Raw genomic sequence first — 27,399 nt, 5'->3', positions numbered from 1 at the left:
ATTTGTCTGTATACAGGTAGAAGGGAAAGATGTAGTGACAGGACTGAGAACTGCCAGGTGCAGCACAAGCCAGAGTGCAGGAGACAGCCGATCTCGCCCATGACAGGAAGGCGAGGGAGGAAAGAAGACGAGCAGGGTCGATTCTGGCAGTGATGCCATTTCTAAAGACATGTCTTTTTAAATGACAATACAAAAAGATAAGGCCCCAACGGAGAGAGATGAGGCATGATGGGGCAAGTGAATAATGAGAAGTGTGACTGATAGATGAGAGCATCTCAAAGAGAAAGGGAGATTTGTTGCACATTTCCTTTAAAAAGCCAAGTTTAGCTGCAGGAAAATGGTAGTCCTTGAACTTGCTTAAAAAAGTTGTCCTTATAATAACATTATTCACAGTCCATGTCTAATCTCTAAATAAGTTGCCTGTTTCTTCATTTATGCAGTGAAAATGCTGCATTATGTGTCAGGCTGAACTGAAAGTAAGGAACCCTTATCCAATGCTAGTGTAGCTATAACGTAACTGTTAGCTGTCTTTGCTACGGAAAGCTAGCCAAGGAGCCAGACCTGCAAGTGCATGTGGTAAAAGGTCTGTAGTGTTGCTATCTTTCTTACAGTAGATACTCTCTTTAATGATTAATGACCCAACAGGAAGGCCACTGTGTTTTATGGTCACTGAAGAGGCTGCTCACTTAATTCAGAGACAAGAAAATACAGGAAGGAAAAATCATGCTGTGTTGATCCCAGTCGAACAAGTTCACACGTTTGCTGTTTTTACAGTGAAGAGCATTACAAATGGTGACAGGTTTCCAATTGAGAAAATATCTGCCAATGGATTGTTTTTCACTGTTCCACTTTACAACACAAAAATTAAAGTATAATCGAAGTGGCCCAACAGACAGTTGGGGTGTGAAGGTTTAGCAGCACCAAATCATTGGGCAAAAAAACAAATAAAGAAGAAAAGAAAAAAGATGTCACTTTTCTTTAGCATTTCAAAGTATGTTACAAGAAGAGCTACAACAGATAGATGCTCGAAAGAAACTTATAAAATGTGTGATGGCTTTCTGAAATTAAAACATGTTAATAGAATAAAGGGCAAAACCCTTACTTTGTAATAATAAAACAATTTTTTTTTTTGTTTTGTTCACTAATTAAGCGACAACCTAGACGGTGTGCATTAAAGACCAACATGTCTACCTACCTTCATGGCTAACATGGCATAGCAACCAGCTTAGCTTTAGCAGTTTAGGAAAACACCCTGACCAACTACACTGCATGGAGTAGATGTTTACACATAAAGGTGATGAGTTCAAAGTTCTTGTCTTGCTGCAGTCATAGTTTATATTTTGATGTGTTTTTTTTTTTTTTACAACCTTTGTCCTTTAATACTACCCCTGCCCCAACTCTTGGTGAAGTAATTCAAGGCAAAGTAACTGTTATAAAAATGCTGAAGTTAATGATGAACAAACTCCAGCTGGGTCAAGGTTCTTCTGTTGTAGCTTTCCGATTGTGAAAATCTCCTTTGTAACCCTCCGCAGACTAAAGTAAGGCGGATACTGTATTTGGATGACCTCAAAAATCCTCCTTGGTGGATATGCTGTGCTTTTATCCAGTCATTCCTCAGAATGTAAATGTTTCCTCATTTTCTCGCAGCACCTGACTCCATCTGTGTGCTGTTTAGCCTGAATTTGATCCTGAGTTTAAAAAAGACAGTTGGACAGCAAGGATTTTTGATTCTCAGTTCTTGTTATTCCCACGAAAGCTTTTATTATAATATTCTAAGATAAAATAAATTGATGAAAGGTTTTGCATCCTTTGGTCAGCTGCTAAAAGCCACATGGTTTTAAGCAATGTGCTTTTTGTCTTTATGATGTTCTACCAAAGATGTTTCGGTAACATCAATCAAATCGTCACTGTTATATTTAAAAATTACTTGACTCTTTTTACAGCCTGGCACATCTGTTTTTTTTTTTGTTTTTTTTTCTACTTGACGACAAATATCAGCTGATACAGTAAACTGCTGTTGCTCATGTTTTCAGTGTCTATATCTATTAAAATGACTATGTTTACAGGAGGGATGACAAGACTGATAAATTAAATCAAAGTACTGTTTCCCCTCAACATTGTTACACATCTCTACTCAGAGGATCTGAGAGTAAAAATTATTGCCTTCAGCGTTGTGTCTTATATCTTACTATCAGTCATAGTGGTTACATAACTGCTCTGTGTTTACATAAAGGAAGGGACACAAACAAACAGCCGATAGGAGGGAGAAAAACTGTAGTGTTGCATTAAATAAGCTACAAAACAGATCAAGACTTCATTTTTCCATAGCTGGCTCGTAATTGTTATGTTTTAGAAAGTGAAGCTGCAGTTTCTGAGACAGTTGCAAAATTGCTTGGAATTTTGCTGTTTTGAAGTGAATTATAAAAACTAAATGTCTTGCAGGTTGTGCTTTTTTTTCACACTCTAACAAGCCATACATCTTCTGTTGTATTAAAGTTCAGCTTCTTTATGCACTGAAAGCCAGACATCAGTGCCATGAAGTACAGTTCCCATCCATAATTACAGTGAAAATCAACATGCAATTATGGTGGCATTTGTTTTTAAACTATTATGCATCTGCACTGTTGAGTTTACAGATGAAATTTTATGGACATGTCAAAGCAAGCAGGCTGCGAGATTCAGCTGCCTCGCACTAAACAGACTACAGTAAAGCTATCCCCCTTCTGCCTCCTCTATTAAATTCATTCATACAGTTAGAAATCCACACCGACAGCACTGCCTAACCTTATTGCCTAGACTACATATAAAACCGCTCTAATATATTCCCACAGGAAGGCTTCCCACTCTGTAATTTGTTGAATGCTGCAGAGGGTCTAAAGAGCAAAAAATACTCCTTAATGCACTTGTAAACACAAGCACACATAAATGCACACAGAGGCAAACACACACACATCCAGTTGCTTCAAGAAAAAGTTGATAGTTGTACTCTGGGTGGAATAATTATAGATGGCGTTGAATTTCCTGCTCTCCTCTGTGTGGAAACAGTATTTAGCCAAGTGAGTTTATTTGCTTCATGGCACCAGTTGGCAGCAGTAGGGTCACATTATTGTTGTGTGTTTGAATGTTTGCAGTAAAGGCATGAAAAACCTGATTTTTGTGACAGAGGCAGCAGGATGTTTTAGCATTCTGAGTACAGAGCTTACAGATGCCTTCACATGTACAAATAGCAACATAGTTCACTTCATTCGGCTCTCTGTAAGCTCGACAAGCTAATGAAACATTAATTCAGCTGATTCTGACATATTCCTTTCATGCATGAGCAGCTGGCCTGGAGATATGCATAACATGCTGTGTTTATGCTTGAAGCGGTGCCCTCACTAATACCTGGAGCTTTCACATTCCTAAGAGAAAATAGATTCTAACTGAATATACTTCCCCGAGCTGCTGTGAAACCTCATTACCTGCCGCTTCGCAGAGGAGAACCTGGGAAGAAGGCACAGTGACCCTCATCGAGAGGAGGGAAAGAAAGGGGAGATTAAATGACAGAAGATGTTTAGATAAAAGAAGAATTGGAGCCAAAAAGATCAAGTTAGATGATTGAGATGCTCATGAAATCTTTAAGATTGAACACCATTTAAAGTATTTCTTGATCAAAGCACTGGTTTTTAGTCCAGTTATTGGAAATCTGATGATTTGATTTCTATTATATTCATACATCATTAAAACCATCCAACGATCAACACTACGCATAGAAACATCCTTATCAGCGCAGGTTCCATATATAGATTTTATGTGTCCTCTTTCTCCTGAAAGGAACTAGAGTGAAATTCTGATAGGAGAAAAGCCAGATTTGCCTTTTTAACTGAAGTTAGCTCAGTGTCTTTTGGTTCTTTGTTCTTTTCCATTTCTCTACTGTGAGCTGCACAGATACAGAGATAAACGGAGGGGGGCTGAGTGATGACTAAGTGAAACAAAGTGAGAGAGGGGAGCCAGCAATTTCTCTAAGGAGTGGAAGCCAGTATGATGTGACATAGTAGAGAAGTGGTCTGAGAGCGGGTGCAACTATCCTGTAGGTGTTATCAGGTTAAGCCACCCACGACTGCCTGTCGCTATGGTGACACCATGGTTACGGCCAGGTATTTAGAGAAGAAGGAATAGGACTGTCTTGTATTTAATATAACTTCTTCTTTTCTTCTGTGATTTTTTTTATATTTTCTTATCAGTCAGGACATGTTACAGTAGAAATAGGACAGACACTGATATTTTGTTGGTTCCTGCTTTTTTTTGTGTGTAAAGACATGACTGGAGCTTTTCGACGTAGATTTATTATGCCAAAAGATGGATGACGAGCACAGTCTCTAATCTTATGGTGCAAAATGCATGATTTAGTCAACAACAGGCAGAAAGTTACACACCAGCAGGCTAGAATTCTGTTTAAGTAATACTGGTGGCGATGGTGGTACTATTGTATTAGCTTATATTGGGTTTTATTGAACAGCTCATCACTGTCTGCTATATTTCCATGTCCTGAAGGGAAAAGTTTGGTGATGCTTTTCCAATTAATATCATGTGTTGACTTTACAAGAGGGATGGCTGAGTTCCATGACAGATAACGGTTGATTGATGAAATTTGGCGAAAAAAAGAGAAACTTTTCTGTAAAGCATTGTTGTGTTGTTGTGGAGTCTACTAAAGTTCATCACTCCTCTGGAAATTGCCAGCGAGTGTCTGGAGTTTTTCCTGCTCTAAACGGCTGAAAATGACTTCCACTCCTTGGAGTGTTTGCTTCACAAACAAGTTTTATCTTTTTATTCTTTTGTGTTGTAAAGTATGAAGGGCATGCTGAGCATGTAAGGTTTTCACAGCGATAAGCTCTGCCTCCACCTGTACAGTGTGCTTTGATTTTTGAAATGCTACAAATCTGCTTAGAAATTAATATAAAATAGACAACTAGGTAACTAATTTATTTAAATGAGTGATTTAGTAATATGAACGATTTATTTCTAGCATAGTTTTGGATGTAAGTTTAAAGCTCCTTTTTAAAACATTGGCATGTTTTATTAATAACCTGATGCTGCTGTTGGATCAGAAGGGTCACAACTCTGTAACCTGCAGCCAAAACATAAACAGATCAAGATTAAATGCATTTCTTAGTCACAAACTCACTTTCAAACTTATTTTAGTCCAGTTTTGGACTTTTAAAGTAATATGATCAGTGAAACTGATTTCACTATGATAAATAATTATTGAGTTCTTTTGTTGTCTTTTCTTGTTAGCTTCATTCAAACTGTCATTTCTATGGTAAAGTGCAGTAAATGTAAGAATGAATGTTGCAGCCTGGTGGTGAAGGACTTCCCGTATGACAGCGAGTCATTCTGTATGGAGGGTATTAACTTAACTCTGAGCTGTAGATGAATCCTCTGTACACTGATGGAGACTGATGATATATGCAGTCCTGCTGCTCTTTTGTACAGCCCAAAAGGTCTATTAGCTCTCTGTTCACTTCTAAGCAGGATTTTGGTGGCTCTAAATACAAAATGCTTGCAAATGGTTGCCTGATTATGTATAATTTCGAATCAGATGTTTGAAAGAGGAATTGAAAGTGTTTGACAGCTGCCTTATAATCTGCAAGAGGAAGAAGTCAGAGAGAAACTCAGTTTGTTGAAGAAAAACCTGCCTGTGAGCTTTTAGGGTCACAGAGTCACCATGGTAACAGACTTGGCTCCATTTTGACAGATTTTCTGAGGCTTATGCTTCGTAAATTTGTGACAGTTTGTCGCTGCTGAGGTAAAAAAAATAAAAAAACAACAAAAAGTCATTTCAAATTTTTTTATTGCGTGTTTGAGTGTGTTCATGTTTGTGTGTGTGTGTGTGTGTGTGTGTGTGTGTGTGTGTGTGTGTGCTTGCGTATTTACGTCTCTGTATGGCTTGTCCCTGTTTGAACCTATAAGCTGATTTGGCGACGTGTTTACAGAGATCTTCTTTTCAATCCGTTGGTGTTAGCCCTGTTACATCATCGCAGCAGGCTCAGTGACTTTTTATATATGATTTTTACATATGCACGTGTGTGTGTATGTGTGTGCGTGCGCCATTCAGCTGAGTAGGTTTGGTGGGGCTAGCAGACACTAAGCACATGGAAACACACTAGCAACAATGAGACATGTGCTTGTGCCATGCGTGTGCCTACAGGCCAGTCACACATATACAGTTATCAGAGGCAAACACACAACACACACTGCTGCTCTGGGTCTTAAAGGCATACTGTGCCATTAATAAACAAACTATACCATATTTGGAAGAAACTGATCTGCATCCTAATGCAAGTCAGTTTAATTACTGTGCAGATTAATATTTTAACTGAATGTGTGCACTTCACTTCTGCATTTTCTAAATGCATCTAAAGTGGGAGAACCAAGCACTTATGCAGCTTAAGAACCATCCATCGTCATTCATTCTTTCTTTGACAGACGGAAGCTACCACTTATTTTTTGCTCTGTCTCAGTATCCTTTTTTTTGTGCAAATGCTGAAGTGTTCCCACCTCCTGCAGAGAGCATCAAAGTCTAACATCAGTGCAGAGGTTACTTGCCCTAAAGGAAGTGTCACATGACAGGCCATTTCTGCTTATAAAACAGAGGTTCTTCTTCTTGGACCTAGCAGTGTTGGTGATGCTGTCTCAGTTAACCTTGGATCCTTGTCACAGTTTGTTAAGCCTACTGTCTGCAATCTTGGTGTGAAAATGGATCAGGAACTTAAATTGGACAAACAAATTAGTGCTGTGGTGAAAGCAAGTTTTTTCCACCTGAGACAGCTTGCAAAAATAAGGTCCTCACTCTCAAGACATGATTTTGAAATTTTGATCCATGCTTTTGTAACTACACGGCTTGACTATTGTAACGCCCTGTACTGTGGGATCAGTCAGTCCTCTCTCGCACGGCTGCAGCTGGTGCAGAACGCTGCAGCGCGTCTTTTAACTGGATCTCGAAAGTCTGACCATGTTTTACCAATTTTGTCTTCCCTTCACTGGCTCCCTGTCCGTTACAGAATTGATTTTAAGATTCTTTTATTTGTTTTTAAATGCCTGAACGGTCTGGCCCCTCGCTACCTGTCAGACCTGCTGGTGAGGTATTCCCCTACACGCTCTCTGAGGTCCACAGATCAACTTCTGCTTGTGGTTCCTAAGACGAAGCGTAAACTGAGAGGTGACCGAGCTTTTTCTGTTATTGGTCCCAAGTTGTGGAATAAGCTGCCCTTGTACATTAGACAGGCTGAATCGCTTCTTGTTTTTAAGTCTTGTCTGAAGACTCATTTTTTCTCTTTGGCGTTTTACTAATTTAAAGGGTTGTTTTACTATTAACAATGTGCTGATGCTCCAATTATGATGTAAATATGTATGTTTTATTGTTTCTTCTGTACAGCACTTTGGTCAACTTTGTTGTTTTTAACGGTGCTTTATAAATAAACTGGATTGGATTGGATTATAATCCATTTGGTGTCAGGATTCACCATCTAAAAATTCATGTTTCTAAGAATAATTAGATCCAAATTTGGTTGTGGTCACTTTATAAAAGGTTTCTTGTTTCTGTCTATAAAGTAGCCGAATGCCTCCTAAGCCAAGGTTTTAAAAGGGCACTCCATTTCCAGATAAAATCACCAAATCTGTATAAAATTGTAGTGCAAAAACCTGTTGCCCTAATTGTTTGAAAGTAATTGCAAGAAGCAAAGTAGACAACAAAATACTTCCAATTTGCATCTGACTCAGAGGGTTGATAGTGGTGTTGGTCTCATGGAAAATTCCTTGTTGTAAATCATATGTTTAAAAAAAGAAACATGCAAATCCAAATCCACCAGTCTTGTTAATGGCAATTGTGGGAAGTAAATGAATTGTCAATGAGGGAGAAAACCTGGGAGACAATGGAGTACAGTAGAGCCATGGTTTTTTTTTTTTTGGGGGGGCGGGGGGGGGGGGGGGGGGGGGGGGGGCAGTGGGAAGGAAGTAGGAGAGACATTTGAGAGTTAATCCGACAGACATATGCTCCACAGGGTTCTCACATCTTTCTCTTCTTTCCTATTAAAATGACTTTTAATAGGAACTTTTTGATCTTGTGTGCTTTCAACATATATATATAGTGGGACAGTGTTTTATGTGTAATGCAGTTTTGTTATGCTTTCTGTATTCTGTCTCACATACTAATGCAACAATTGTGTTTTTTTTCATATGTTCCAGATAAACCTGCGGCTTATTTTAGTCAGTTCGAAGACGAAAGAGTTCCTTTTTTCTCCCAACGACTCTGCAGCAGACATTGCCAAACATGTTTATGACAACTGGCCAATGGGTGAGTAGTTCCTGCTATACTGCAGTGGAAAGTGAAACATAATACAGATGTTTGTTTAGCAAAAAAATAAAGGTGATGTTTAACTTTTTCAGTGATAAATAATATCAGAAGTAATGTGTAATGGAACAGTTCCTATTAAGAAGTAGAAATAGGTCACCCCTTTGCTTAATTGGCTGAATAGTGCAGGATAACATCAAACTTAACATAACTGACACGACCCATGTCTATCTGATTAGACTGTTGAGTTTCTTTTAAGCAGATGTCAAAGACGGTTATTTAAAAATAAAAACTAAAATTATTTTGAAAATGCAGCCTGGTTTTACAACTTAATTTCAGCTGCCATTTTTTTTTCTGATTATGTTCCTTCTCACTTCTCGTAGTGTTACTTTCAGCTACAGCAGGAAGCTTGTGTTTCTTTTTGTTCTAAGATTAAGAAAAGAGTTCATAACCTGCTGTACACTATGAGACAGATGTGAGATAATCACTTTTGGTATGAGCTACTTGACAAAGCGAGGGACTTCAGCACTCCCGTAGCCTGGTAGACTTCCCCATAGCTGCAAAAAGAGAGAAATCCTTTCCTGCTCAGCAAGTTGAGAAGTAAAGTTGAGTGTCAAACAAGTATAGTAACTTTAGAGTTTTTAAGGAATTAACAGTTGATAATTGTGGTGTAAGCTCTGTATATCTTTTTATTATAACAATCATTCAAGTACTCCATGATGCTGACTCTTTGCATTACCAACACTCAAAGTGTTTCCTTACTACATTCAGGTTCAGGCTCCCAAAATAAAAGTCATTGTGTTCATTTCCTGCATTTTTAAAAATTGATTTATTTTTTATTAACTTTTCTGAATTCTTCCCATGTGATACATTGTGTAATGGAGTGCTACAGAGTAGTGGAATATGAGCTTTTGCATGCATGTCTTGTCATTTTTTCATCGTAATCAAGACTAAATCAAACTACAATTTTTAATGAAAGAGATTCTTTCTTTTTTACATTTGTAATTTATTTTATAATTGCAGCCATTGTGTTTGATTGAATTGACCTGACCTTAATTCAACTGAGCTTTATTTGTATCGTGCCAATTCACAAAAAGTCATCTCAAGGCACTTTTTAGATAAAATCAATTCAACTTATTGTTATCCAATTAAAACCAATTTATAGTAATAATGCTCTTCATACAGTCCATTTACTCTTAAAAATAATTGCCTAGCTAAGGGAAACCAATTAATTTAATTGAGACTTGCTTTAATTCAATCCCCCATCCTGAGTATGCACGGAGCTACGGGCGACAATGAAAAGGAAAAGATTTCCTCTTTAGCAGGAAGTTAAAACCCCAGATTTTGGCTGATGGGGGGGGGTGGCCACCTACCTTGACTACTTGGGAATGAAGAGGATAGGAAGAAGGGATCAACAGGCGCCACAAGTTTTAACCAGCCTGCTGAGAGAAAAAAGAGAAATATAAGTTAATGACACCAACAGTAATTTTTGCAGGTTTGAACACAAAAACTGCAGGAGCTGTAGTCATCAACCTATTTGTAACGAGTTATATCTGCTTCTGCAATGAAAAGTAAAACGTTAATGGACCTGAATTATTAAATTGTGGCGCTCAAATCGACTTACATTTATCATACATCCTATAAAATATCTTTTTTAAAACCAAGCCCTGGTGCCAGTGAAGTAACGAGTCAGCACTTGACCAATGAGAGATGATCTGAGTGGGTTCTTCCATCCCAATTCATTCGGACAATAAGCTTCACTGTTCAGACTGCTGCCTGCCTTCCTCTTGACTCTAATTCTATCAGCTCAGCACTCAGCATTTTCACACAGCAATCAAAGCATGTCATCCTGCAGAAGCCCAGAAACAAATGCTGATGGAAATGCAGATGTGATGCCAAAGCCAAAATAAAACTTACCTTAAAGGTGGTCCTTTAAGGATTTCTGTTTCATAGAATCATCTATGAAGCTATTTATTTTTAGCTTGCAGACCCAGGCATGCCTTCCTTTCCTTTGCTGCAGCATGCCACTCTTGCTCTCTGCTTTGCAAATATTGCCATACAATTTTGTCTATAATCACCAGCATCCCTAAAAAATTTCTAACCACTGATCCACTTAAAAACTTCATTCATAATTATGACCTATAGATGAACAAATGACTGGTTTCTTTGCTCCATGTTAAATTAATATTCTAAGACAAATGAACATCATTATGTATGTGACACCGTGACATAGAAAGCTTGGCTTACATACTCCATGATGACTTTACATAGTCAATGCTACTCATACAGTAGTTTTGTTTAACATGGATTTGCAAAACTAAAATTATTTGCTCATTGCCTTATAGAAGAGATCTACATACTGTAGATTTGATTGAATATGTAAGTGAAGTTGTTAATGATCATGTTACGTGTGCTCTCATGCTGTATATTATTCAGGAGTAGTTACACCTGAGTTGAATGTAATGTAACTTCTGGGCATGTATCTGTAAAACAAAAAACAAAATAAATGCTTTTAATGAACAGGCTCATTTGGATATGTTAAAATGAGCTCATTTCAGTATGAGATCCTAGAATATTTGCTCTTTTCACGACTATTAACACTGCCAGTATAATGTTTTACTGGTTATTTTATGGGCGCTTGTGATCGCTTGCATGTATGACTGTGTAGCAGTGTGGGAATGCTTAGATCTTTGGTGTTGGGTAACTAGAGTGAACTCTTTTCAGCCTGATTATCATTGCATCCAGGAATGTTGGATCTGTGTAATACACCCACTCCCCAAAGGCTCCAACACCAGGATTCATTTGATACTGCCGACCCTTCACCACTTTCTAAACTGAACCAAGTGCAGTATTTTCTCACGGTGCTGTGAATGTATCCCAGCTTCAGAGAAGCCCACAATGCAAGAAAAAAGCTACAGATTACGCAGATGGACCTGGGTTCTCCTCGACAACAGGAGTTTTCTGTTCAGGCCTGCCGGTTTTGGAAGCGCCCTGTGTTCCTCCCAGACAACAGAGTGGAACCCTGTGAGACCAGAGCAGGCACTCAGTCAGCAGCAACACCCTCGCTTTAGCTAGAGACAAACATCTGGTGGCCAGACTCTGCTGCCATGCAACTTCCTCCACTGTTTTCTCTTTCATGTAATGCCTTCACTCTTGTCTCCAGCTCTTCCCCAGCCACACCTAATGTTCTCTGGCCATAACTCTTTCTCAAGTCCTGTGCATCTGCTCATCCCACAAAGCCCAAATATTACACATTCCAGAAATAATGGTATAAAATAAGAGGCCTTAATGTATGAAATTATCTTCAGTGTGGTTGTCTGTGGTCCTGTTTTTCTCCAAACAGCGACAAACTTTGTTCCACTACACCGTATGAAGTACTGTGTCTTGTGTTGACACTGTTCAGGACGAAAACGCTTTAAAATTCAAAACCTCTTTTCATATCTGCTCATCCGGGTCTTCCGCAGAAATGCCACTTCAGTGTTTGGGAACATTAGATTTTTTTTTTTTTTCTTTGTGCAAACAAATTCAGCTTCAATTGAAAATAAAAAAAGGTTATGCAATCTTTGATGATAGAATGATATTGTCAAATACTTATCTTCAGTATGCATGATGTTTTGTATTTTTGCTTTCTTTTTTTCTATCAGACTGGGAGGAGGAGCAGGTCAGCAGTCCTAACATCTTGAGGCTGATCTACCAGGGACGTTTTCTACATGGCAACGTAACACTAGGAGGTGAGAAAATACAGGAGCTGCACCGCCCAAAGAAAAACGCCTATGTGCTCGTAGACATTTGCACAAAAATCACAGCCGTGTGCTGCTGGAAAGTTCTTTGCTGTTCTCATCCTTTTCCTGAGCCGCAGAACAGAGGTACCTCAGTGCTCCGGACAAGCCTGCTTTGACGAAGAGAGGAAATACAGAAAGGGGAAAGAAACTGGTCAGGAAAAAAGGGGGGGAAGACGAGCTTTAGAGTCGACTAAAGAAGGGATCAGAGATGGGGAGAGAGTGGGAAGGAGGAGGGGAGGCGTTGAAAATGAACGCTGCCAATGAGGAGTAAAGATGCTGCCTTCTAATGTAGCAATCCCACCTCGCTTTTCTCTTGCTTTTAGCGGTTTCATTTTTATCATTTTTTATTTATTTTTTATCCGCCTCACTGAATTTCGATGTAATTCTTTGTGTGTGTGTGTTATAAAATGGCATTCCATAACCCCTTTTACACTCATCCCATCAGTGCTCTCCATCTGATAATTCTCTTATTGTGGGTGTAATGTGTTTGCACAATAACACCGAATCTACTTGCAGTCGAGCCAAAACTCCCATTGGTTCTGAAATATAAACAGATAGATTTAAAGTATCATCAGACTAACAAGAATTGTTTCGGCTTACACGAGTCACTGCTCAGAGTTGAGCCGTTAAGAGACAAAATTCCTCCATTTATTTAGGTTTTCAACATCAAGTGTTACAGTGGGGCTAATACTTTGTATGATATCATTTGTGGTCATTGTACCGCTTGACCTCCATTTCCACCATATCCCTGGACTCCTGAAGTACCAGGTATCTAATACTCAATTGAATGTCCAAGATTAAGAAGGCAGAACCACGACTACCACTGAATTAAAATTCACAACCTGATAAATTGAAATTGGGCCAGAAAAATACTTGATGACAGATGTTTCAAAGACTTTATGGATAGGTGAAATGTAACTCTTGATATAGCAGATGGAAAGACTGGTGCTTAATCAGTAATGGATTCAGGGCACAGCTTCAAAAGATGCTCACAAAGAGTGGAGTAGGGGTATTGTCTGAGCCGCTGTCATTAAGGATGAGCTGGCAGGATCTCTTTGGTTTGTAGATCGACTGAAGGTCACCTCCCAAACCTGCCACTCATGTGTTGAATGTTCTTTCCTCAATCACGGAAATGAAAGCAGTCTGCAGCGTTCCAGAAGACCATGATCATAATGCAGGACAAAAAAGTCACCAGTATGCGCTAACATTGTGCTTTTAGGTTCAAATAGGAATGTGTTCAATCAGCATTCATTCCCATGCTAAACGGTTGTGGAGTAGCTGTCTGGTACTTATTGCCTCTAGTTTCAATCAACATTGATGGGAAGAAAACAATGCTGTGTTCAATGATGCTGAATGAGGGCACTCGATAGAGGCAGTAAGACTTGCCACTGTTCACTTTTGAAGTGTAAAAACAATATTAAGGAACACTGTAGCATATTTAAACAACTGAATTACAATGAGGCAAGAAAAAAAACTCTGTGTATTGATATGTTGGGTTGCCTCTGAATTACTTTTACCCTTCTAATCCAGAGTAACCATCTGGTATAAAGCACATATTTCCTGCAGTATAGTTTCGTAATATCTCTGAACACGAATAATATATCGCTCAAACATGTTTTTAGTCCTGAGACGTAAACCTCTTTTTGAGAAACTCATGTTTGAATTTTTGTAACTTTTCAGATGATGAGGAAGATTATTCGCATGAAATAAAAACTGCTCAAATTGGACATCAAGACTAAACTGTTATCACTTGATTTAGAAATCTCAGATTTATCCCCTGACTAATACTAATGAAACTGAAACATGTCAAATGTTTTCTTACGATTCAAGATCTTCTCTTTCACTTCATTTTTTTCAATCACTGTATTTAACTGTTAAAGGTAGAGTATGTAAGATTTTCAATATTTTCAAAATAAATTAACTAAAAAAATAACTACAATCATAATTAGATAGTTTTTTAAACATGTACGTTCCAGTATGTCCATATTTGATGCGTTATTAAATTACAAGTTTAATTAATGACAAAGACCCTTCTTGAATGTTTTCTGACCAGTAAAAAAAAAAAAAAAAAAAAAAAAAAGTACTTTTTTTTTCCACCAGTAGGGTGAGTTTAAGCCCATTTATTGCCGAGCGGCTCTGAGCTACAGCTCACTAGCGATTCCTGCCCTCATTGGAGCTGGCAAAGCGGAGGGGTGAGGGGTAAGTTTTGCTCATTACTGCCAACCTGTGGTCGTTTGTGGAGGTAGCAGTTTTGTGGTTTTGCTCACGACCTGGTGTTTGCCACCTGGTGGTGGAAAGAAATCTTGAAATCTTACCATACTCTGCCTTTAAAGTGAAAGAAATGAGCAAATCACTGTCATTAAGTAACTGACATTGTTTAAGTACTTTTGTTACACATGTTTACATTGTTGTATCCTTTTTAAGTTTTCTTTAGTCTATAAAGGTTATTATTGTGCAGCATAATGACTTCTCAGTCATGTATCCTGATACCTTCAGTCACTTCTTACAGCTTTAGTGTGGAGCTCGATCCTGTCTGGTCAATGATGATTTATGCTCAATTTTGAGCAAAAAGCTACTGAAGAGTCAAATGATACTTACGGCGAATGACATTGTGCAGACAGATTTAATGTAGCCTGCTGAAAATGACCTTTACATCTTCTCTCTTTCTCTCTGGTGCTCTCCTTTCTCCAATGCCAGCTCTCAAGCTGCCCCTGGGGAAGACCACAGTGATGCATTTAGTTGCCAGAGAGACTTTGCCTGAGCCAAATTCCCAAGGTAACCAGCTCCACGTCTCCCCTCTTTCCTTTCAGAGGGCTTTTCACACACTGAAAAACTTTAAATGTTCTGCTCTCAGCCATTATTTATTTCTACACATGGCTTCTGTTTCAGAAACAGTCACTAGTGCAAATAATCGTCTCTTTTAAGAGTATCCCAAAGATACAACACGTTGTGCAGAATGTACAGCTGCTCTAAATCATAATAAATAACAAGCGTCTTCGTTTTGACTATTTTTTAAAAAAAACTGATTTCAACTGAAATCTTTAAATTTACAAATCCGGAGAATGATTTAGAAAGTAAGTCAGAAAGCATGGAAGAAAAATATTTTCCAACTTCGTGAAACGCACTGAAGAGCTTCTTTTTGTCAGAAAATGTTTCATGAAACCATAACTGGTTCTTTTACAAAGGATTTCCTCTCGCTCAAGTTTAATCTGATCCTGTGGGGAAACTGTTGATCAATCCTGAACATTCATCTGCAACAGCTTTAACTGTTTTAACTATGACGTTGGGGATTTTCATGCTTCCTTTAGGTCTTTATGTAGTTTAATGTGTAAATTGGCCCTTCCAAAACACTTACATAATTTCTCCTAACACATTATTTGGTGGTACTTTATTGTCATTTTGCATGACTTACCTTATGTTATATAATTAATGGACAGAAGCCAATCTGAAGGACATTTTCTTTTTTATAATTTACTGATGTAATTCATAATACGTTTTAAATCTAGGTGCAGCAGAGTACTCTGACCTAGATCTCATTTGCAAAGATTTTTTTTCCAACAGTTTTCTGGTTTGTACAAGTCTTTATGAAAAACATCAGCAATGCATTTTATAAAGAAAACCATTTTTTCCTTGTACCTTTGTATGATTCTACTTATATGTAGGACATATAAGTTAAGTTATACAATGGTACTTCCTTCATTTAAAGAAATTTACTGGTGCAAAAGCTAACATGTGGGTATACCACAACAGGTCAATAACTTGCCCTCCATTAAGTGTTGCCTTGGTGTGGTGATATCAGAATGCAAACAGTATGACGAAGATGACTGTATAGATACAAGTTGTCATGGAAGCAGAACATTTATTGCTCCCTTCACGGTCCGGACACTTTTTTTGCAGCTCCTTGTTAGACAACAGTGCTTTAGCTTACTTAAACACTGAAAAGACGTACATGTGCTTTTCGAATGAGAGAGAATGTCAAAAGCAAGTTACCTTTAAGGGTTTTAGGGTGTTTAGGTACATGCTGCTGCCATCATGCAAAAAGCTGAATATCCCCAACTTTTTGTGAGTAGTCTACCTGATACCTGGATTTCTTTTGATCTACCAAACATACATTATTATAATCTTACTAATAAATTCACTGCTCATCCTAGAGCTGGGATCTTGAACTCTAGTTCTCGAGGAACACTGGCTTGTAGGTTTTAGATGCTTTCCTGGTCCAACTCACCTGATTTACATAAAATGGATCCATTAGCATATGTTTTGCCCATATGCTGCCCTGCATGTTTTAGATGCAACCCTACTTTAACACACCTGAATTAATTGAGTGTCTCATTTGCGAGCTTGCAAAGACCTTTGTGAGTAGGTTCATTAGTGTGACTCAGGTGTGTTGGAGTAGGAACATGTCTAGGACATGCAGGGCAGTGGTAGATCAGAACCAGGACTGAGAAACACTACATGATAAATTCTGCACAATGGCCCATTAATTTGAGTCAGTATGTTGAAGCAGGGAGACATATAAAACCTGCAGGACAGTGACCTTCAAGGACCAAAGGTTGAAGTTCACATACTTTATATATGTAACGTTCAGTATCAGCCAAAAGTTTGGACACACCCTGTCATTCTGAATTAACTTTCCATCCAGACATGAAAAAGCAGTGATAGAAAATGGATCTTACAAACTAATATTCCATCATTGTGCTTTTGTAAATATGTGTTGGATCAACACAACCCTTTGCAGGATGACTGAACACTGTGATCCAGCAAAAGTCATTTTCAACCAAATTTAATGACATTTACATGTTGTGTGTTATGAAATGACATGTTCTGTGATGCTGGTAAGCTGGATGAGTTTTTGACTGTGTTGGATCATAGTTTGTCATGATAATAATACTTGTTTGTGTGTGTTTGTTCAGGTCAAAGGAATAGAGAGAAGACTGGGGAGAGTAATTGCTGTGTCATCCTGTAAATACACACCTACGCTGCCAGCCCTCCATCCTTCTCATCTGTTCATGCCATCAATGTCATGGATCTAGTGAGCTTGTCCCCTGTCCTGGAGCCTGTCCACAATGCGGATATGCACACAGACGAATGCACACCTTTCCTTTGTATCCCCTAACGCACACACACACACACACACACACACACACACACACACACACACACACACACACACACACACACACACACACACACACACACACACACACACACACACACACACACACACACACACACTGCTCATTCTCACAAACATAGGAACACAGTGGGATCAGGCTGATCCAAGACCCAGAATTGGGGAGCAGGAAATTGAAAAAGAAGAGTTGATTTATTTTGTTGTACTTGATTTGTTGTCATGACTAAACAAAAAAAATGGAGGAGGGAACTGGATTTGCATGTGGTTTTTTTTTTTTTTTTTCTTCTTTATTTCTTTATTTCTTAAGCCTTCTGTTATTTACATGTGCACAAGCACGCATGAGCAACACACACACACACACACACACACACACACACACACACACACACACACACTTTGTCTAATGAGCCTCGGCTTGTCCGTTAAGTTAGTTTCTAACTGGCTTCTTTTTCTGTCTGGTTGTCATTGTAATGCAGTGCCCGAGTTTGTGCGTGTGGCCTTGTTATCTCATACAGAATGCTGAGAATTTGAACCACTAACAGCTCACTAACACACACACACACACACACACACACACACACACACACACACACACACACGTGCACACACACGCACTGTGACACCCAGTCTCCACATCCAACCATATGTGTTTGTGTGAAATCCCTCTGTGCAGCAGACGAAGCGTTGATGTGCCTGATCAGAGAACTCTAACTAGATCACACTCACTTACAAGCAGTAAACACACACACACACACACAAACACCCGCACATCTGTGTTCTTTTTACTGCCCTTCGCTACATGTGCCCTCAAAGGTCACAAGAGAGAAATGACTCCATTTTGTCTGCAGAGCGCTGTACAGACCGAACACATCCTGCTCTTTCAGTCCGTCTTCTTTTAGCCAAACAAAGCCTAACAAGCAAACTAACAGACAGGCAACCAGGGTTGGTCGTCTTGTTTTGGATATTTGTTTGTCCATGACTTTTGTGACTGTATTTTGACAGTCCATGCATATTAATGACCGACAAGTGTTGTGATCTAAAAACAGTATGTCACCTTTCCTCCTTCCACGATCCCAGCTTCCTCATTCCTGTCAGTGTTCTGAAGGATCTTTTCGAAGGTTGCTTCATAAGCAGAGAAATGAATGAAAATGCTCAATTTTTTTTGTTTTAATTTACTTCTTACTCTCTCTCTCTCTCCTTAATTCATGTTCTACTTTAATGAAGTCCACTTTGCACACCTGAAGCATGTGCTCCTTCATCAGATTAATACAAATGTATAAAAAGGTTTGTTTTATTTTATATGTTTCCAATGGAAGTTATGCTCCAAACTTAGGCAACGTGTAGAATATATTTAATATGAATCTTATATAGAACATGATGACTTTAGATCTTGGTGATATACATTCTATTGGTGTTTAGTCTGATTGTGTATACGGTTAACTTCTAGCCAGTTCACAGTCACTCGCTGACAACGTCTTGTGCTTAACAGCAGCAAATCCTCCCTAATCATTGATGGACTGATGGATTTTCTTCTTTTTTTTGTGCTCTTTTTGTTATTTTTCCATTTGTTCATAATTTAATGTAATCCTTTGTGGTTTTTTTGCTTTAAAGAATTGCTTTTTAACAGCACTAGGTCTTAAAATATTGTTTATATTGATCAGGGTTCAAATCTGTACAGAGATAAACGTTTTCAAACCGATTGTAAATAGCACTAATGCTCCCTTTCCTCCCTCCAGTCTCCAAAATGGAATACAGCTGTAAACTAAATAAAAGTTATTGAAGTGTACTTTCTACTGTCATGACTCACTGCGCATAAATTATGTTAAGAGTTTTGCTACTGTGGGATCAATAGAACCAACAGAATACTAAACCAGATGTTTGTTATTTTTAGCTAAATTTCTGATCAAATTATTATTGAAATTAATCACATTTTTTTTAGATTTAAGGAGTGAAGTTAATAAAAGCCCACTAAACATCTGAGTATATTTATCTGATTATACTCATGTATGTTAAAGATAATCTTTTAAAATTATATGTTTTAATCTTCTAGTTGATTAAGTTATTTGAAAAACTACAATTTTACAGTGTTGTGTATAAAATATTGTGCAGTGTATGTACAACTGCAGATAACTGGACTAAAATATATGTAGCATTCTGGTCTGAAATGAAGTCAGAACAATACCTGGTCTAGATCTCTGATAATGTGAATAGTTTTGTGGAGTTTCTTATTTACTGCTTGTTACTGTTTGAAAAATGCAGGAGAAATAAATTAATATGAAATGCCTCTGAACAACAAACATGTCACCATTTGTCAAAAATTATGGCCTGAACTTATCAAAATTCTCTATGGGACTTCCTCACCAAGGACCAAGTGGAACCTTTAAAAACATTTCAAGCAAGATATATATCACTCTATCATTATTTATTTAAAAAATACTTAGCCAAAATATTGAGGAATTATATCACAAAAAGGTACAACCTCACTGCTTCCATATTAAGAAGTGAAGTAGCTGCCTGATGTCAATCAAATTCTCTCTATTAATTGACCATCAGCATGTGTGAGCTCCTCTATAAAAGTAAGAGCTTATTATGCAAGTTGCAGATGCATGGTTACTTAATGACAAGAGCAAAGTACATGGGCAATGATCTTTAAAAAAAAAAAAAAAGAAAAGAAGAGTTGGTGCCCATCAGTCTAGGGGATTATAAGGCCATTGAAATGACATAGATATAAGGTATTATTAAAAAGTTGCCAATCTTTCCAGGAATTGACATTCTGATGTTCTGGCAACTTCGCCCTGAGTTCAGACTGTGCAGCTCTCTGATAAACTTAAAACAAACAACAAATATATGCAGCTAATGTCAAGGATCTAAAAAAAAAAGGTTAACATGCTAAATGTTCAATTCATGACATTCGTCAGAAAAAGTGGAAGTAGTTTAGAAGATGTGCAGCAGAGAGTGCCTTCTGTCTTTAGGGAATGTTGCTTCAGTGGAGATGTTTTGGATATAATCCACATCCCCACCTTTAGTGAAAACTAAACAACATATCAGCACAAACACCTTAGACTAACTGTTAAACACAGTAAGCCTATTAGAGGGATGGTGACTTGGTTTGGAAACCACATCACCTGGAACCGGATCTTCCAGTAATTAAATAGTGAATCAGCTCCTCTGTATATGAAATTATTCCAGGCCACTTGGCTGCGAAAGTTTGGCCAAAACTTGGTCATATAACAGGTCAATGATCCTAAGCACAGCAGTAAGAAAATACAACAGATTTTGTCTGACAAAACACGAAACAATCAAGCTGTTTCAGTTGTCAATCAAAGTTCAGACCTCGTCTGATATTTACTTTATTTTAAAATCTGATAAGGACGAGGATTTTTGTCTGGATATGTTGACCATTAGAGCTGATGGATGCTATGTTTTCTTCCTCACACTTGACTTTATGAAAGACTTATGAAGTACATTTTTACTGTGGACCCTTTTAAAACTTCAGCCAAAGAGGTTATGAAGTTGACTGAGTATGTTTTTTTTTTTTACCAACATACTTCAAAAATATAACGGGCAAAGCATGAAAATGTTACCTGAGAAAGTGTGTGGCTCATCTAAGTGATTCATGTTTGATGTTTGGCATTTCTTCTGCCATGGAAGAAGTTAATATTTACAGACTGTTGTCTTTTTCCCCCCCTTCCACAACAGCTGAGGTTGATGTTTATGATTATTGAGGTTATTTTTTTCTGTTAGCACAATAATACTATAAACTAATAAGTCAAAAGCCATAAAATGTTCTTTAGAGAAGGGACTGTAGAGTCTACAGAATTTAGGTACAAGCTTGAATAATTTTCATTAAAATTACAAAACAGAGACTCTGCTTTTTTAATTACTTCCTCTTTCTTCTTACTGAGAAACTGTAAAACAGGAATTGGTTATATTCATTTTTATTAACTTTAATGTAACCTATGAAAAGCAGATAATCTTACTTGATTAACCTTTACAGTTACAGAAATTTCAACCAAGTTGCCGAAACATTTGCATTCAAAAGTACTAACATCCCACTTCAAATGTGGGGATGTTTTTTGTGAGTAGTCAAACGTTTTTCACTTGTTTATCTATGTTGTAGTATTACTGATAACCCTTAAAGGCAGGAGTGTAAGTGCAACTTGTCATTTAGAACTGATGTTATTGACATCCAACTTATGAAAGACAAAAAGCTTATTAGAGCTCCTGAAAAAAAAAAAGAAAAGACTTGTTCCACTCATTTAACCTTCAAACTGATTAAGTTCTAATACATGAGAGACTAAAATCAAATTGCATCATTTTTTTATGACAAACATGTGATGTTATTCAGTCACTTGTCCAGTTTGCACAACACTGAGTGGGCCAAAGAGCAGCTGGAAGAACGACGTGGAACAAAGAGTACAGATCAGTCTGCCATCCTGTTAGCTGTTTTTGCAAACGTGTTATGCCTGATGAATTGGTTAATGACACACTAAGCAAACAGCATTACATTAATGTAGGGCTTGTTGCAAGTTTAAAATATAATAAATCAGTGACTAAGACATAGCAGCACATTGAGGAAGGAGCTGTGAAAAGCTTCGTTTGCACTTGATGACTGTACCTCTGTTGCTGTCAGTCGCAAGTGGTTTTTCTTCCCTCTTCCCTGTTTTTTATCCCTCCCATCTCTCCACCCTGCATCCACTACCCAGTAACAAGGGCCAGACATGAATACAACTATTATCCCTTCATGAAAAGAGGTTGAGTGCAGACAGAGAGGGCTGTGAGTACAGAAGCTCCAGTCAAAAATACCATTCTGTTTGTATGGAACTGGTCTCTGGAATCATTGCATCTCTAAAGTAGTTGTTGTGTCGGTCACGGTTAGGGAAAATGTTGCTGTATCTTTGAAATATATGTGACATACACAGCAAAGAGGTATAAACATAGAAACAAAACTGATGTGAATCTGATGTCTGATGTTCACAGATGTCTGACACCAGTTTGATTTTGCATGGTGGTATCTGCTGCTTATACACATGAGGGGGACGTGTGTGTAGGCAATTTGTAATTATGGGGTCAAATCCAGATATTACATAAGACGTGATATCTTTTCTCAGTAAGTTGACTTCATTGGAAAGCACCGTAAAGATTGTGGATGGTGCCATCTTCTGGCAGATTAGCTTCATGACAATTTGTCAAAAATATTTCAGGTGAATAAATGGATAAACAAATTGAAAAAAAAAAATGACACACTTCCTCATTTATTTATTATGATAAAGGCAGGTTTGGCTTGCCATACAATTAAATAAACTAAAACAGTATATGACGATACCAAAGGAAGAAGCAGCAATTTACTTCCAATAATTTTTTAAAAAGTTTTTTTTTATGATGCACATTTCTTATTTAAAAACATTTAAATAATTTAACATTATAACAAAAGTGACATTCATATAGTAAGTCTAGATCGTACCTCTGTCCTAGAGGTCATGGAAGGATTTATGATACAGTTATTAATAATCTCATACAATGATATTTTATGGTACTCAAAGTATGAAGTCCGTATGAGTAGAATAGTAAGTTTATGTGTTTATTCATCGTCATAGCAAGCAATATTGTCAGACATCATTGTAAAATGATTAACATAGTACCACACAAACATATCAAATAGTTTTATATTACTTAATGAAATTACAATGACTTAAATAACATTTAATCTGCAGTCATAAGTTTATTTTTTCCACTATAGTGCTTTTTATCATTGCTGTTTTGATACAACACACTTATGTTAATGTCTTTTTTCCTTTTTCTTTTTCTTTTTCTTTTTTTTTTTTTTTTTTAAAAATCTGCTTTATGGACATGCAGACCATGAAATTAAAGTGGATTTCTATTTTATGGCTGAGAACATCAGGTTAGCAGAAAGATAAAAATCCGCCTTATTACTTGTTCCCACTAGGGGAAGTGAGCTAAGTTATGTTATATATATTCATTCAACAGGTGAAATGCTGAAGTAATTTAGTGAGTGGAAGGAAAAACAGGACACTTTAAAGTGATATTGTGAAAGTGATATGACCACCATTTGCTAATTGTTGTTCTTCTAGCTTTTCTTATTTGTTTTTCTTGTTGAAACTAATTGCGTTCTGATGATTGCAAAAGAGGTAAACATTAAACATAACTTTCAATATGCATTTGATTTTCCAAATCCTTGTCTATGACGTTAGCATATTTTTTCTTTAATTTGAAGATATTTACTGTATTTATGAAACAGAATCCAGAATGTATCTTTTGAAAGCAAGACACAGTATATTTAGAATATGCATACAGACAGTAGAAACATACATATACTATTAGAGTAAAAGTTATGAGCTTGTTTGCAAGAGTGTCAGTTTATGCAAATGATGATCCTGAATTTCTTATAAGTCTAATTAACTTATTATAGTCTGTAAGCTATAATAAGATAAATTGTTATGGAAATACTTATAAACCACAATGCATAATCAGTGAACACTTGTCAGTGTGTTTCTTGTAACTTGCATTGTGGGTGTAATGCCCTTTTGTCTCTGGAACCAGTGTCTGAAGATTTCTTTGATCTCTTTATTTCTCAGGCAGTAGACAAATGGATTGACGAGTGGGGGGAAGAAACTGTAGAAAAGAGTTGTGGCCATTCGTCTGTCAGGGGTCATTGTTAAGTTTGGAAAGTATGGGGCAGAGTAGACAAAGAATCGTGGTAAGTAGTAGATAGAAATGATGATGCTCTGAGTAGCACAGGTGGAAAAAGTCTTCTTTCTGCCCTGAGAAGAGTAGTATATTCAGCATAAAGCATCGTCAATGATTAAATGAAATTGAATTTAAATGGAATTTTAAAAAAAAGTGAAATGACAAAAATCATATAACATGAAAAGAAAAAAGCCTCACCTGTGTGCTTCCCATTTGCAAGACAGAGACGATGATGCAAAAGTAAGTGAAGATGATAATTCCTAAAGGAACATAGAGAATAAACATTGCTGTACTATATGAAGCACTTTTTAGCTGGGTAATGTCAGCACAGACAAGTGCTCTAAGCGAAGCACTATCACAGAAGTTTTGTATGATTTGGTTGGGCCCGCAGAACGGCACAAAGATAAAGCTGATGGAGCTGACGCCTGGAAAGACATGTGCCACAGCCCAGCAGAAGATAGTCAGGCCTGTCATAGTTTGATTCGTCATTAACATGGGGTATCTGGGAAGAGAAGAAGAGAAACAATAGGTGTTTTCGGTTTCAAGAGAGTGGTTAGACATAAGGTTTAAAACGTTTTGTCTTTACCACCTGAGAGGAAAACAGATGGCCAGATATCTGTCCACTGCCATGGTCAGCAAAATCAAAGAGTTCAAGCTGCCAAAATAATGGATCATGTGTCTTTGAAATAAGCAGGTTTGGAAGCCAATACTCATATCGTTCCACCAATAACGAGCAATAAGTTTCGGTAAAGCCACTGTGATAAAACCTGGAGACAAAAAAAAAAAAAAAGATCAAGAGAGATGACGTGTACTGCAGATTGCAAAGGAAAGCTATAATTATTATTAATTACTTTTGAAGTGCAAAGGCAACATAAATAAATAAACTTTATGGACAATAATTAATAAATGAAAAATATGCTTTTCTTACCAATGTCTGAGAGAGCCAGGCTGACCATGATGATGTACATGGGCTTGTGGATGCTGTTCTCCAAGGCAAACACAACCACCAGCACAAGGTTGCCAACCAGTGTGGTCACATAGAGGATGAAAAGGAACCAGGCCACTATGCAGAAATACTCCGGCTGGAGGCTTGGAAAACCCACAATAAAAAACTCTGACACCCGTGTGTAGTTCTCGTCCACTTGAGCCATACTAAAAGCAGAGCAAAGCAAAGGGTTTCCCAGCAAAGCAACAGCATATCAATGAATGCTAAATGGAAGAATTATGAGAAGCGTATGAGTCCTTACCTCCTCCAAATGATTTGACACTGACTGGTAATTATAAGCTCTCACTTATATTGGGAGATTGTGTCAGAGAGTTTAGTTTGTTGATTAAACTTTCCCTTAGAAACAGAAGAGTAATTTGCTCATTCAGAGGATGTAAGAAACCCTTCAGCAACAAGTTAATTTTAGAAACCATTATGGTTGGTTTAACGCATCTGGTATTGACAGACTTAAAGGTATGACAGAAGTGAATTAAACTCTCTACTCTTTCTCAGGTTTTTAAAGAGAAAAATGTTGCCATGCTTAAAATGATTGAAAATACTGATGAAGTTTCCCACTGTTGAGACAGCTAAGGAAATATAATCCAGATACATTCAGTGGTTAATTAAAAAGAAAAGACTGAACCTCAAGGCCAAGCAGGTTAGTGTTATTCTCATATACCACATACTATTCAAAGAACATTATTCTTTGATAATGTCATATTCATGCCTGAAAAACTTCTTGTAATCTACCTCTTTTTCCTGAATACATGCTAGAACAGTACGGGGGCACTATTTGTGCTAACAAAGCCTGTTTTTTGTTCCGTAATGACCCCAATGCAAATCTCAAACTAAAATTTGTTTTTCTAAATAAATCGATTAATAAAAATTCAGTATCCTGCAGCAACTGTTAATGTTTTGTAAGTGAGTCTTTCTCCCACATCTGTCTGGTGAGATGGGATTTCTTTCTTCTCGCTTTGTACCCTTCAGGTGCGAGTCGTGCACCACTGATTGTCTCATATCTGGAGAGAGGATTGCTCCTCAGTGTGTGTTCTTCTGCAGAATGTCAGCTTATTTTCCCCACTACATTGCTGTGTTCTGCAAGCAAATATTAAGTGGATATTTACCTCCACCAAGGAGATTATGTCTTTACCGGCGTTTATCTGTTTGTGTTCAGGATAACTCAAAAAGTTATGGATGGATTTTCATGAAATTTTCAGGAGTTGTTGGAAATGTGAAAAGAAAGAATTGATTTGATTTTGGTGGTGATCTGGATCATTGTTTGGATCCAGGATTTTTTTGAAGGATTCTTTACACATTGTGCTTGCCGGAGGTTTGCGCTTATTAGTGCTTATTACTATGATTATTGTCAAAATTTTACAACCTATTAAGAACCTATTAAGGTGAACATGAGATAACTGTTAGTATTGTACCACATAAATAACTTTTGGTTAATAAAAAATAATATATGTAGCTAATGGAGCTTCATGCTTGATTTAGCACCACCAAACCACTGTGTGGGCAACTTTTAAGAAATTTCAGTAAAATTAGAAGAAGAATTAAATTTTAATTTCTAAGTTTTAAAAAGCCCTAAAAAATAACATGATTCTGCTCTTGCATCCATTAACTAATGATGAATAAATAGCATGTGGCTTGTTAAGAAGGTGCAGTCAGCTAATTTAGGCTTGGCAGTTTGATGCTGTATGAAACAGAAAGAGGCTGCTTCACAATCTCAGGGAAACAGTTTGTCAGCTGAGGCTTAGAGGGCAAGAAAATACTCTTTATTTATTTATGTGTTATGTGGGATAACTAGCCAATTACAATTGGTGTGTCAAGCCAGTACGGGGAAGTCTCCTGGCCTGGGAACAAATTCTTATCCTCTTATCCACAAACAAATATGCACAAATACAAATATTTATCACACAGATGATGTAAATTATTATCGTTGAAGTTTTCTTTGAAAGTTTGCCTGAAGTAAACTAATGTCTCTCATACATTTTTTATCCATATATATATATATATATATATATATATATATATATATATATATATATATATATATATATATATATATATATATATATATATATATATATATATATACTTTTACTTCAGGCAAACTTTCAAAGAAAACTTCAACAATAATAATTTACATCATCTGTGTGATAAATATTTGTATTTGTGCATATTTGTTTGTGGATAAGAGGATAAGAATTTGTTTCACAAAACCTCTCAGGATCAATTATCCAGCTGATCATAACAAGTTTAAGCAACACTGTTGTCCATTGAGAAAAAAATTTCCTTCTGGGAGAAAGAAAAAACAACAGGGTTCACCTGAGGGTAAATGAGGAGCTACAGTGGCAGAGTGGTGGAATTCTCCAGGGTCAGCATGCAGAGGCTTACATAGACCTATTTGTAATGAAGATAAGTAAGTTCAGTTAACTCTGAAGTACATGATAAATTT

General features: G+C 37.3%; 2 protein-coding genes across 2 annotated transcripts in view; one reads left to right on the top strand and one right to left on the bottom strand.

Annotated features, from left to right (window-relative positions):
* The window catches only part of ubl3a (ubiquitin-like 3a), a 34,764-nt gene extending 17,418 nt beyond the window's left edge, over positions 1–17,346 (top strand). The window contains exons 2-5 of the mRNA XM_079247767.1: positions 8,224–8,332; positions 11,974–12,060; positions 14,809–14,886; positions 17,025–17,346. Coding sequence (XP_079103893.1) covers positions 8,224–8,332; positions 11,974–12,060; positions 14,809–14,886; positions 17,025–17,077 — 327 coding nt within the window. The 3' untranslated portion in view covers positions 17,078–17,346. The remainder of the gene's footprint in view (positions 1–8,223; positions 8,333–11,973; positions 12,061–14,808; positions 14,887–17,024) is intronic.
* A 6,387-nt stretch (positions 17,347–23,733) lies between these two features.
* or30bu1 (odorant receptor, family 30, subfamily BU, member 1) lies at positions 23,734–25,104 on the bottom strand (the record flags this gene model as incomplete). The annotated part of the gene is made up of 4 exons (XM_079247377.1): positions 23,734–24,027; positions 24,152–24,455; positions 24,543–24,720; positions 24,882–25,104. The coding sequence occupies 4 exons, from the start codon at positions 25,102–25,104 to the stop codon at positions 23,734–23,736; spliced, it is 999 nt and encodes a 332-aa protein (XP_079103503.1).
* Between the last annotated feature and the right edge of the window lie 2,295 nt (positions 25,105–27,399).

This window comes from Telmatherina bonti, assembly GCF_933228915.1.
Source record: "Telmatherina bonti genome assembly, chromosome: 10".
In the NCBI taxonomy this organism is placed as follows: domain Eukaryota; kingdom Metazoa; phylum Chordata; class Actinopteri; order Atheriniformes; family Telmatherinidae; genus Telmatherina; species Telmatherina bonti.
This window is presented reverse-complemented; position numbering and strand designations above follow the sequence as displayed.